The 12,418-nt window shown below is 64.4% G+C and overlaps 2 protein-coding genes across 3 annotated transcripts; one reads left to right on the plus strand and one right to left on the minus strand.

The window, feature by feature from the left end:
* Positions 1 to 27: 27 nt before the first annotated feature.
* Positions 28 to 6,138, minus strand: GCK (glucokinase). The gene is given in 11 exon segments (XM_036396668.2): positions 28 to 277; positions 363 to 596; positions 1,194 to 1,349; positions 1,531 to 1,714; positions 2,316 to 2,415; positions 2,723 to 2,818; positions 2,908 to 3,011; positions 3,014 to 3,026; positions 3,241 to 3,395; positions 3,501 to 3,663; positions 5,587 to 6,138. Coding segments are annotated over 11 exon segments (1,395 nt in total). The 5' UTR covers positions 5,632 to 6,138; the 3' UTR covers positions 28 to 132.
* Positions 6,139 to 7,162: 1,024 nt separating this feature from the next.
* YKT6 (YKT6 v-SNARE homolog) lies at positions 7,163 to 12,397 on the plus strand. 2 transcript variants are annotated; one of them, XM_036396767.2, is made up of 8 exons: positions 7,163 to 7,241; positions 7,832 to 7,953; positions 9,944 to 10,026; positions 10,207 to 10,307; positions 10,636 to 10,740; positions 10,881 to 10,946; positions 11,294 to 11,395; positions 11,722 to 12,397. In XM_036396767.2, the coding sequence occupies exons 2-8, from the start codon at positions 7,850 to 7,852 to the stop codon at positions 11,755 to 11,757; spliced, it is 597 nt and encodes a 198-aa protein (XP_036252660.1). In that variant the 5' UTR covers positions 7,163 to 7,241; positions 7,832 to 7,849; the 3' UTR covers positions 11,758 to 12,397. The 2 variants fall into 2 exon arrangements, with proteins under 2 accessions (XP_036252660.1, XP_036252661.1); XM_036396768.2 differs by having other exon boundaries at positions 7,188 to 7,237.
* The last annotated feature ends 21 nt before the right edge of the window (positions 12,398 to 12,418 follow it).

A 12,418-nucleotide genomic window follows, 5' to 3' on the forward strand; every position in this document is an offset into this window, starting at 1 on the left:
AGCAGCACTGGCCAGAGCGGCCCCAGAGAAGTCCACACACACCCCGTTTATTGGGGGGCCGGAGCCGCCTCCTCCCCGCGTTCGTGTCAGCTCCCAGAGGAGCGCCGGCCCCGCCGTCCCCCCGAGTCCAGCTCACTGCCCCATCATGCAGGCCATCTTGCAGGCCACGGCCGAGATGAGGGCGGCCCCGCGCCCGCTGCCTTCCTCGGACTGGATGAAGGTGATGTCGCAGCCGGGCGTCAGCTGCCGCACCGTGGCGTGGAAGTGGTCCTTGAAGCTGGGGAGGGGGAACGTGGGGTCACTGATGGGGTCAGGGCTTGGGGGATGAAGGGAGGGGACAGGGGCGTCGCTGGGATCCCCACCTGGGATGGAGCTTGTAGACGGAGCCGTCGACGCCAACGGTGATCTTGAGGGTGTCCTGGCTGCGGCTCTCGCGCATGCGGTTGATGACGCCGGCCAGCCCGGCCGAGCACATCTGGGCCGCGCGCGTGGACACGCTCTCGCACACGCGCCGCACGATCTCGCAGTCCGTCCGCGACGGCAGCAGCTCGAAGGCTGACAGGATGTTGTAGATCTGCTTGCGGTCATCGGAGTCGCTGAGGTGGGGGAGGAAAGGGGGTCGGCAATGGCCGAAGGGTGGGGAGCCTGGGTGAGGCAGCTGGAGAGGGATGGGGCAGTGAGGGGATGGGGGATCCTCACACGGGACAGTGTATGGGGGCCCAGGATGGGGAACCCCAGCTGGGTCAGTCAGAGCGGGTTGGTGTCAGATGATGGCATGGGGGACCCCAACATGGGGCTGATGGGACAGAAGGACCTGGAAGTGGGCCCCCCTAATGTGGGGTGATGAGACATGGGGGCCCCAATATGGGACAGAGCAGGCAGGTACAGAACCATGGGATCATGATGGGCCCATGACAGGGGACACTGTGGTTTGGGTGGCAAAACACAGGGACTGCAAGATGGACAGTCAGAGTAGGCTGGTGTGGGGTAACAGGATAAAGAACCCCAAAATGAGGCAGTGAAAGCAGACTGGAATGGGATGATGGAACAGGGGGATCCCCTGTGGGACAGCCCAGTGCAGAGCAAGAGCACAGACTCCTCAGTGTGCCTGGAGCGGTGCAGAGGGAGAGCACAGAACTCCCAGTGCCATGCAGCCTGGCAGGCGGTTGGGGGGTGCCCCCCCAGCCTCGTACCTCTCAATCTGGGACATGAAGCGGGTCTCAAAGGTCCCACGAGTCTTGAGCTTCTCAGAGGCCTCCCCGTTGAAGAGCAGGTTCTCATCCACCAGCTTCAGCAGCACCAGCCGCACGATCTCCCCCATGTACTTCCCCCCAATGATCTTCTCGTACCTGCGGGGGGCACAGGCCAGGGGGCGGCATCAGAGCTGGGATTTGAGGGCTCACATCCCAGAGCACCCCCTCTTTTCTCCCCCCTCCTTGCTGGATGTGTTCCCGTGCGTGGGGGCTGAGCCCGGCGCGGCGCAGGGACGGGAGGGACGCCCAGAGGAACTGGATCTCTCCTATTCCTTACAGTTGCTGACCGGGGTTAAGGGAGGTCTCGTCCACCACGCGGTCGTACTCCAGCAGGAACTCGTCCAGCTCCCCAGAGGCACCAAAGGCCCCCCACTCCGTGTTCACACACATGCGCCCCTCGTCGCCCTCCACCAGCTCCACGTTGTGCATCTCCTCCATGTAGCAGGCGTTGCAGCCCGTCCCTGCCAGGAACTGGGCATGGGTCTGGGCAGGGGGGGCAGCACTGACACCCCCCACCACAGCCCCCCATCCCACTAGGATAAAACTGGGACAGTGCTGTGGAGCAGTGGGGAAGAACTGGGGGCATCCAGATGTGCCAGGGCAGGGGTTGGCACCCATATGGAGTCTGAGGGATGTTCCTCAGCCTGGTGATTGGCACCATGGTGTGCAACTGCTTCAAGGGGGGCTCCAGGACATGGGGAAAAGGTTTCAGACTAAAAGAGGGGAGATTTAGATTGGATACTGGGAGGAAATCCTTCCCTGTGAGGGTGGTAGGGACTAACACAGGCCAGAGGCACCAACAGCCTGGGGGCAGGGCAGCCCTTTGGGGACCAGCCCTGCTATGATGACCACCCCCTTTCTCCTCCCAAAGTCCCCCAACCACCATGCTGGGGCCAGGCAATGCCATCGGGTGTCCCAGCCACCAGACACCTCAGCAGAGGGCCACTGCCACCCCCCTGTCATTGGTGTGTCTCCCCAGAAGGACGGGGCAGCAGCAGGGGAGCTGGCCCATGGACAGCTCCCTGTGCCCAGCCACATGTCCCTGTAGAAGGGGCATCTTACCCACAATCATCCCAACCTCGCACCGGTGATCTTCGTAGTAGCACGAGATCATTGTGGCCACCGTGTCGTTCACCATTGCCACCACGTCCATCTCGAAGTCCTGGGGACAGGGACCAGTGTGGGCTCCTGGGGAGCCAGGCAGTCCCCAAACAGGTGGGTTTGGGGTGCACGGTCCCCAGGGGTGAGGGCCTGGGCACGTGTCATGCACACGTGTGCGCACACACATGGAACAGCCCTGCCCAGAGGCACACGTGGCTCCAGCAGCCCCATCTGGGGACAGCTGCACTGCTGCGGTCCCTTCCTGGGGACACAGCAGGCTGTAGTGGCCCTGTGGCAGGCAGAGGCAGGCTGCAGTGAGCCCTGGCAGGGACAGCCAGGGTGGCGCAAGCACAGGGGGATCCTCTCACCCCTCGCCGTTTGATGGCATCCCTCAGCAGCCCCACCACGTTGTTCCCTTCCGCGCCCGAGGCTTTGAAGCCCTTGGTCCAGTTCAGGAGGATGCCCTGCAATGCGGGTCAGACCAAAACGGGGCTGTGGTTTAGGTGAGGCTTGGGGACCCCCAAGCCCTGGTCCTGCCCAGACACCCCCTCACCTTGTCGATGTCCTCGTGCCGTACAGGGAAGGAGAAGGTGAAGCCCAGGGGCAGCTTTTTGTGCTTCATCTGGTGCTTGTCCAGGAAATCAGAGATGCACTCGAGATGTAGTCGAAGAGCTGGAATACAGGAGGTCCAGCCTTTCCCGAGGGATGTCCCCACCCTCCCACTGCCCTTTGACAGATGCTGTCCCCCACCACGGGCTCCCCAGGACTGGCCACCCCCAGCTTCTGCTGGCTGGAGGGATGGGTGTGTCCCCTCAGGTGCTCCCTCTGAATTACACACAATGAAAGGGACTGGGGTGGGATGGGACGCCCCGTGTGCTCCACTGACCATCTCAGCCGTCCCAGTCATGGCATCCTCCGGGATGGAGTACATCTGGTGCTTCGTCTTCACCTTCCACTGCCCCTCCTCCCCCTCGCCCACCTTCACCAGCATCACACGGAAATTGGTGCCGCCCAGGTCCAGAGACAGGAAATCTCCCACCTCTGCAAAGGCAGGGAGAGGGGGACAAGGTGATGGGCTCTTGGTAGGCTCAGCCTTGCCCGTGGAGCTGGAAGGGTGGCACACAAGGGGCTGGAGTAGCACCGTACCAGAGCCCTCGGGGGTGGAGCGCACGTAGGTGGGCAGCATTTTCACAGAGGCTTCCTCGTGTGTCTCCAGCTTGAGCCCTCGGTCCATCTCCTTCTGCATCCGGTACATCACCTTCTTCAGGTCCTCCTCCTTCAGACGGAACTCCGACAGGATCTGCTCCACCTGCACATGGCACAGCGTCAGCCAGGGACCAGGGATCTGGGATGCAAGGGGCCTGAACTGCAAGAATTTCAGGAAACTCCAAGTTTCCCTTCCCCCAGCCCTGTTTTCACATGGCCACACTGAAATGACATCCTGTCGCACTGTTATTCTCCTCCTGCTGAGCAGGGAATCCATAGCACTGTCGGGAGGCATCAAGGCCCCTTCTGGTGCTGCCTGCAGGACACCACAGTCAGCTCTGGTGTCCAGGGTTGGCACTGGGCTCCTGCCACCCCTGTCACCCAGCTGAATTGTTTGGGTGGCTGTGCACCATTCCAGCAGTGACCTGGGACTTCCCATCCTGATGAATCCCAGAGTCATTCCCAGCAAGGAGTGTTCCTGGCCATGCCCTTGAGGAGCACAGCATCTCCCACCAAGGACATGAGATTCTTTAATGATGAAGATGCTGGTCTGTCCTCCTTGCTCCCATGGGAGCATCCCTCTCCCTGTATCCTATTGGGAATCATGGGTACCGTTTTTCACCCACCAAACGTGGGGCTAAAATGGGGCAGAGGGCAGGCAGGCAGGAATGCTCCTGGGAGGATTGCTGCCTTGTCTCGCTGCCAGGGAGAGCCGCAGGGCCCACTCCAGGGAAGCACCTGGCAAGCAGGATCCGTGTTTATCCTGTCCGTAGCAACCCCGGTCTCGGCGCAGCCTCCATTAGGCGGCAGGGCTGGGGCCAGGTGCCCCGGCTGTCAGATGGAGCGGGGCCGGCGCTCCCTCCCGGCCAGCTGCAGCCGGCAGCATTAGGGCTCATTAGTCACCGCCTCTTCCCGGCACACAGGTGTTTGCCTCGAGGCTGCTGCTGTTTCCTGACAGGTTTTGGGGTAGGGGGCTCAGGAAAGCGCCTGGGGTGTGGTTTGGAGTGTCCCAGCTCTGGGGGCACCCCTTGCCGTGGCTCAGTCCAGCTGCCCTGGCACATCACCCGGCCCCCAGTGCCGTGGCTGCAGCACGGAGACCCCGGAACGGGGCTGCGCACCCACAGCAGCACTGTGGGGAGGTTTGCCCTGGTCCTGAGGGTGTTTGGCCAAAACGATTGGAGAAATCCTGCCAGGAAAGCTGGAGCTGGATCCGATCAGCCCTCCTGGGCTGTTGGCTGCAGGTATTCAGTGCCAATCCACCCCATGGCACCACCCGGCATGGGAACCCTGATCTGCCATGGCCGGAGGGTCCCTGTCCCAAGGCGGGCACCTGGGAGTCCAAGTTTTATTTCTCCAGTGTTTTTCCCATCTCAGCACCACATGTCCCTACTCATCTCTCCCCTCGCCTCCAAAACCGTGGGTTTGCCCCTTCCCTGGCAGTTTTTGGGTCTTCCCACATGACGTTATCTGGCTCTCAGCTTCCCATGGAAATGATGTGCTCCAGTGCATCCCACCCAAGGGATGGAGCTGGGAACCCTGTGGCTGCTGGCTGCAGTTGCCAGTGACACCCATGTCTGCTGGTCCAGTGTGTGATGAGTCCCCTCAGTGTTCCCTTGGTGTTCCCTGAGCTCAGTCCATCTGGGAGAGGATGCTTCCCACAAACAGCTGGTTCTTGTCTGGGATGAGTCCTGTGCCACCCTGCTGGGTGCCTCAGTGACAACGATGACAGCCAGCTGAAGGAGGTGACAGGCCCCATCTCATCCTGGGGGTGTTGGGAGGGTGGGAGTATCCCAGGCCAGCAGAACGTCCCACAAACGCCCCAGCTCCATCAGGAGCCCCCTGTGCCGTAGGGCCTGTGCTGTGCTGGGGGGTGACCTCAGGGATGGGGCTGCTCCATGTGTCCTCCCCAGCAGCCATCCTCCTCTGGGCTGGAGCCCTGGGAGCTGCTGGGAGCACCAGGGAAGGCTGGACCACGGTGAGGCTCCGCACTCCTCCCCTCACCCCCTGGCCCCCCGCAGCACCTCACCTTCTCCTTCCTGCTGCTCTCCATCCTGGCTCGGTGATCCAGCATGGGGGCAGGCGCGGGCTGGGGCGGGCTGCGGGCCGAGCCGTGCCCCCCTCGGCCGCTGTGTCTCCACCGTGGTGCCCGGCCCGGGGCAGCGCCCTGCCCTGGCCTGGAGCGCGTCCGCCGGGCCCTGCGCTGCTCCGTGCCGCGTCCCTCGCTCCGTCCCTCGCGGATGCTCCACTTTCGCTGCCTTATCTCATCCGAGGGCCCGAGCGGCCCCGGCGAGGCGGTCCCGGCCCCTCAGGCGGAGGGGCAGCGAGGCGGTCCCGGTGCCCTCAGGCGCAGCGGCAGCGAGCGGGCCCCGGGGCCGCGGCGGGGTCAGCCCTGCGGCCCCACATGCTCTGCTCGGCTCCGCTCACGCTCTCCGGGGCTCCCTCGGTGACTCCGGGCTGCGTGGGGGTCCCAGCCCGGCGCGGGGGGCTCCGGCAGCCCTGGGGACCCCTGGTGCGCTGGCCGGGCTCGGCCGGGACCCTCCCCGCCGCACCCCGCCCCGGGTCAGCCGTGTCCCCGTTGCCGTGCCAACGGCTCGATGGTGGCGGCAGGCACTCCAGCGGCCGGCTTGGCAACCGCGCTCCCATGGAGACCGGGCACGGCCGGGGGCGAGGGCGGCGGGAACGCTGCGGGCCCCGGCCCGGGACGGGACCGCATCCCTGAACCGGCACCGCGGGGCTGCACCGAACCGGCGCCGCGGGGATCCGGGATGGCGGGGACGGGGATGGGGCACTCCGGCACCCCCGCAGCACGCCATGCTCCCGGTGTGGCGGAAATAGGGGAGGTCCGAGTGAGATGAGGGGCACCTCGGGGATGGGTGACCCCAAAAGCTCCGGTGCTGCTCTGGGACACCCCGGGAGTCCCGGACGGTGACAGCGCTGGGGGCTCTGGAGGGACACAGAGTTTTGGGTTCAGGGCAGGGCCTGGGGGATGCAGGGTCACCCCAGAACACTCCCCTGCCCCTCAGGGGTCACAGGAGGGCCCTGGCAGCCCTGCCCCTGTGTCACCAACCACGAGGGCTCCCCACACCTCTGAAGGGTCCCAAACTCTCGAGGGGCTCAGTCCCTGCCTCCCACCATGGAGGGGACCCCACGGCGGGGCAGAACCGCCCCATGGAAGGGTCCCCACTCGCCAGGGCGGCCCCCAGCACCCGGGGGAGGCTGTTCCTGCTTCTGAGAGAGGGTCACCACACCGCGGGGACAGGGTCCCACACACGGGGACCTCCACCCCACAGCGGGACCCCCGCCCCACGGGGAGACCCCGCCCACGGGGAGACCCCGCCCACGGGGAGACCCCGCCCCACAGAGAGGCCCCGCCCCACAGAGAGGCCCCGCCCCACGGAGCCGAGCAGGCTCCGCCCCCGCGGCCCGCCGGGCAGAGCGCCCTCTGCTGTCCGCTCGAGGAACGAGCGCCGCTCCTCGGGCGGCGCTGATTGGTCGCTCGGAATGCGAGGATGCGGGCGCTGATTGGCCAGAAGGGTGAGGGGGCGGAGCGATCTTTGGCGCGTGCGCAGGGCGGGAGGCGTCCCGTGGCACCGCCGGCACTTCCGGCCGCCGTGTTCCACTTCCGGGTCGCGCCCATCGCCGCCCGGCCGCCGCCCGCGCTGAGCCGCGACCGCCGCGTCGGTACCGGGGGGAACGGGGGGGAATGGAGGGATCCTAGGGGTACCGGGACCCCGCGGGGCCGGCTGGGCTTCCCGGGGGCCGAGGGCTGGGGTGCAGTGGGTTGTACTGGGGAGTGGCCGCGTAACACTGGATGGAGGGGCTGGGGTGTACTGGGGGCGTTATACTGGGTTATACTGGGGGGGTTATACTGGCTGTACTGGGTTTTACTGGGCTGTGCTGGGTTATACTGGGCTACATTATACTGGGTTATACTGGGGTGAGTTATACTGGGTTTTACTGGAATGGGTAATTCTACGTTATACTGGGTTCGGTTTTACTGGGTTTTAGTGGTTTATACCGGGGTGGGTTTTACTGGGCTGTACCAGGTTTTACTGGGTTATATTGGGCCAAGTGAGGGCTGGGCTGGGTTGGGCTGGATTCGGGGTGAGGAGCCAGGGGGGGCTCCGGGGGCAGGGGGCTCCAGGGGCGGGGGGCTCAGCCGCCTGGGCCGGCAGGAGGGTCTGGGGGAGCCCCAGGGGGGTCTCAGGGGGGATGTGGGAGTGCCCTGCCCCCTCCCCCGGCCCCAGCCCAGCCCCTGCTGTTCCCCCCAGGCCCCCGGAGCCGCCGCTATGAGGCTCTACAGCCTAAGTGTCCTTTACAAGGGTGACCCCAAAGTGCACTTGCTCAAAGCTGCCTACGACGTGTCCACCTTCAACTTCTTCCAGAGGTCGAGGTAGGTTGGGCAGCTCAGCCTGGGGGGCTGCTGCTCTGGGCTGCCTCGGGAGCACCTTGGGCAGGGGGGGCAGCAGCTCTGGGGGGTTTCTTCCCCACTGGGGCTGCAGTGGCAGCAGGGAGAGGCTTTTCCTGAGGGAAAATACCCCAGAGCTGCTCCCTGGGCCTGCTGCAGCACTTAGGGTGATGGATCAGGAGTGGAGTGGAGCTCCTGGAGCCCCAGCCATCAGGGTCAGCTCTGACCCCACAGATCCCCAGTGCAGCCCAGGGGTGAAATCGGGGCTCAGGGAGTGCCCTGGGAGCAGCCTCATAGAGGTCAGGGGGCTTCCACACGGGGTCAGGGGGCTGCAGCAGCCCCTGAGAACCCCCTGGAGCTGTGGGACAGAGCAGGAACGTGCTGTGGGACACACAGAGCAGTTGGGAAATTCCTCTGGGACCCAAAGTCTCCATGCCAGGGTTTTGTGGAGCCCCAGGCACGCTGGGTTCTGTGATGGCAGGGGGAAAGGGGAAAGGCTGAAGCAAGACTGTCTAAAAAAGCTCTTCCTTAGCCAGATGTGCAGCAGTGCCAGCTCAGTCCCAAAACAGCTGCAGCTCTAGTTTCCCAAATTCCCAGAAATTCCATGTGGTGTCCCCCCAGCAGGCTGTGTCTGTGCCTAGGGAAAACTCTGGGATTTTGGGGAGGGGGGAGGTCTGTGCCTGCCAGCTGCTCCCAGGGTTTGGTGCTTGGCCCAGGTGTGATGTCTGGGGTGTGTTTATCTGGGCTTTGGAGAGCTGGATCTGGGGTGAGCAGGGCTGTGGAACCTGCTGGGCAGGAGCACAGGGCTGGGCTGAGCTCCTGCCAAGGAACTGGGCAGGGTCAGAGGGAGGCACTGATTGCCTAATTCCTTCTGGAACACTGGGAAATAAACCCAGAATTCCCAGTGGGAATCAGCCCTTGGGGCACACTCTGGCATCCAGCTGGCACCTGGCTGGACTCAGTGATCCTGGAGGGTCTGTCCATGGTGTGTGTGAAACCCTGGGGTTGTGGGGGCTGGCAGCAGGACCCTCCACGTGGGGAGAGGAGTCTGTGCTCCCCCTCTGATGGAGCAGGGGTGTTCAGGATGTTCAGAATCTTTCGGCTGATTCAGGATGTTCAGGAGTCTTGGGCTGGATCAGGATCTTCAGGATGTTCAGGGATCCTCGGGCTGGGCTTTCCCTGCACTGCAGGGTCTCTGTGGAGCTGCTGTCTGGGCTGGGAGCAGTGCAGACCCCTCCAGGGATGCAAACTGGGAGGCCATTTTCCCTCTGGAGCTCTCCCAGCAGAGGGAGGCTGTCAGAAAACCAGTCAGCCTCACCACTCTGTGCCCAGTGACATTTTCTTGGCACCTCCAAGCAGGAGCTGTCCCACTCCTGGTGTTTGGTGAGCTCTGTACCCCATCCCTGGTAAAAATCCCTTCCTGGGGTTTCGCAGCTGAAATGGGCACTGTGCTGCCTCACACTGGCTGATCCCAGTCTACCAGGATGGGCTGTCCTGCAAACAGCTTCATTTGACTCCTCATTAATTCTGGCTTCCTTTCCTTGCTGTGGGGCGCTGAGGGCTCACTGAGGAGCCTGCTGGACAGGCCTGAGCCTGGGCTCTGGAATGTGCTCCAAATTAGAGCAAGCCTGGCTTGGGGCTGTTCCTGAGCTTTGACTCACAGTGTGCCTGGGGGCTCAAACACCCCTCCCAGCCCAACTGATGCAGCTGGTCAGCAGGTGCTGGCCAGGCAGAGCCAGGTTCAGTGGTGGTTTTGCTTTCTAAATCCCCAAAAAGCAGGTTCAGCCCAGGACAGAGGCTGTCCCTGCACCTGGGGGCTCTGGGGGCTCCCCTGGTGCCTGGAGGTGCCCTTGGGGCACTGCCACTGCTCGGGGGGCAGGGGCAGGGTGTGTTATCCAGCACAGCGGGGGCTGTGGCACAGCTGGCTCCCCAGCAGTGTCCCCAGGGTGTCCCCAGCCCTGCCCTGTCCCCGCAGTGTGCAGGAGTTCATGACCTTCACGAGCCAGCTGATCGCGGAGCGCTCGGCGCTGGGCAGCAGGGCCTCTGTCAAGGAGCAAGGTGAGAGCTTCCCCGGCCCCCCCGGGAAAAGGCACCCCAAAACAGAGCCTGGGGGGCAGCGCTGCTGGCTGGGAGCTGCAGCAGAGCCTGGGGGCGCTGCTCCCTCCCTGACAGGAGTTTCCTTGGGTGCTGGGGAGGGCTCGGGGCATTGCTGCCTCCTGACAGGAGTTTCCTTGGCAGAGTACCTGTGCCACGTGTACGTGCGGAGCGACGGGCTGGCTGGAGTGGTGATTGCGGACAATGAGTATCCCCAGAGGGTTTGTTTCACCTTGCTGGACAAGGTGAGGGCTCCTCCAGCCCCCTGCTGGAGCTTTGGGCTCTCAGGGCTGGCCACCTCAGCCTGGGCATCATTGGCCAAGACTGTTCACATCTCGTGGGGATCCAGCCCCTTCCCCAGCTCTGGACATGCTCCAGCCCCATCCCTGGAAGTGTTCAAGGCCGGTTTGGGCAGGGCTTGGAGCAGCCAGGTCTGGTGGGAGGTGTCCCTGCCATGGCAGAGCTGTGAGGTCCCTTCCCAAAAATCTCCAGATCTATTTTGATGAGCAAAACCCTTCCAGCCACTGTGGCCCTGCAGCTGTGGCTCCTAACTGCTGCTTCCTCACCTGGCAGGTGCTGGAGGAGTTCTCCAGGCAGGTCAGCAAGATGGACTGGCCCTCAGGGTCACCTGCCACCATCAGCTACTCTGCCTTGGATGGGTACCTCAGCAAATACCAGGTACAGAGCGTTCCTGTGTGCCCCGAGCCCTGGAAATGGCAGGGGAGGTGTCTGGGCAGCTCTGGCACCTGCTGGGAGCCCATGCACCCCTGGAGTCCCTGTGGTGGTGCCAGCACCATCACGCTGCTGTTCGTCCCCAGAACCCCCGCGATGCTGACCCCATGACCCGAGTGCAGGCGGAGCTGGACGAGACCAAAATCATCCTGGTGAGGCTGCAGGGCTGGCGGCTGCTGCCTGCACAGGGGCCTGGGGCACCTTTGGGGCAGGGTGGAGTCACCCAGGCCATTCCCCAGGGTCCTCCCTGGGCTGGGAGCTCCCTTTGCTCTTCCCCTTTTTGCCTTCCCCTGTTTTTCCTCCTTGGGCTTTTTGCAGCTGGCAGGACACAGACTCTGCCCCCTGTTCCTCATGCCAGTCTCTGCTGGTCACCTCCTCTATGTTCCATCTCCCCTGGGGCTGCAGGGCCAGGGGGGCTCTAGGAGGGTGGGTGGGGGTGCTGTGACCTCCCCCTGGTGCTGCAGGGGGTTCTGGGGCTCAGCACTCCTTTCCCTGGCAGCACAACACCATGGAGTCCCTGCTGGAGCGTGGGGAGAAGCTGGACGACCTGGTCTCCAAGTCGGAGGTGCTGGGGGCACAGTCCAAAGCCTTCTACAAAACGGTGGGTGTGGAGGGTGACCCCTCCCCAAGGGGGCTGGGAGGGGTGGGGGGTCATCCTTGGGGGCACAGCTTGGGGGGCCAGGCAGGGATCCCCCCCTGGTGCTGCAGGCTCTGGGCCTGGGGGGAGCCTGGGTGCCCCAGTCCCAGCTGCAGAGCCCCCAGCCCCAGAGCCCCCAGCCCCTCCCGGGGGTGTCCTGCACCCTGCCCAGCTCCTGGCACCAGCTCTGGCCATCCGCCCTGTGCTTTGTCCTCCCCTGGCAGGAGAGGGGCTGTGTGGGACCCCAGACCCTCGGGGGGGTTCACAGATGGTTTTCCTTCTCTTGCCAGGCCCGAAAGCAGAATTCCTGCTGTGAAATCATGTGACGTGCAGCCCGGGGTCTCCAGCTCCGGACCAGCAGCCCTGCACCCCCCTCCACAGCCCCCCCAGGGCTGTTCCTGGGGCTGGGCCGGGGGTCCCCAGCCCCCTGGGCTGATGTGACTGTTGTCCACCTTGAGGGGACACCAAGGCTGGCACTGGGCCGGCGCCCGGGGGCGGTCACACCAAGACCCTCCACCCTCGCTGTTGGGGGGCAGCTGGGACCAGGGGGCACCCGGCCATGCACTGCCCTCCCTCCACAGCCCCCCGGGCCTGGAGGAGCCCCCCAGTGCTGGCCGGGGGGCTGAGGGGGCAGGCAGAGCCCCTGCTGCCAGCCCAGGCAGCTTTTATGTATTTGTGTCCTAAGGGTGAGCTGGGGGTGGGACAAGGGGGAAGGGAAGGAGGTTTTTTGGGTGGGGGGCAGCTCCTCCCCACGCTCTGAGCCCGGAGCTGTGTCCTGGTGCTGGGGAGGGGGGGATTCACCACCCTGCACCTCAGAGCCCCTGCCCTGCTCCCACAGCCAGGGCCCGCAGTCCTCGCTGCCTCCTCTTCCTCCTGGCGGGAAGGGGAAGGTCGGGCTTGGGCTGTGCCTGGGGTTGTTTCTGTGCCCTGGCTGCACGGCCAGGCGATAAAGTGTCTTTGGCAGTTGTTCCCTGTTCCTCTCTGCGG

Source organism: Molothrus ater, chromosome 28 (genome assembly GCF_012460135.2).
Source record: "Molothrus ater isolate BHLD 08-10-18 breed brown headed cowbird chromosome 28, BPBGC_Mater_1.1, whole genome shotgun sequence".
Classification (NCBI taxonomy): Eukaryota; Metazoa; Chordata; class Aves; order Passeriformes; family Icteridae; genus Molothrus; species Molothrus ater.

What these genes read in the sequence shown, in the direction of transcription:
- YKT6 (XM_036396767.2), top strand. Translation starts at nt 7,850, where the DNA reads ATGAGGCTCTACAGCCTAAGTGTCCTTTACAAGGGTGACCCCAAAGTG. An exon ending in AACTTCTTCCAGAGGTCGAG is followed by an intron (nt 7,954 to 9,943) that starts GTAGGTTGGGCA and finishes CTGTCCCCGCAG; the next exon opens with TGTGCAGGAGTTCATGACCT. An exon ending in CCAAAGCCTTCTACAAAACG is followed by an intron (nt 11,396 to 11,721) that starts GTGGGTGTGGAG and finishes TTCTCTTGCCAG; the next exon opens with GCCCGAAAGCAGAATTCCTG.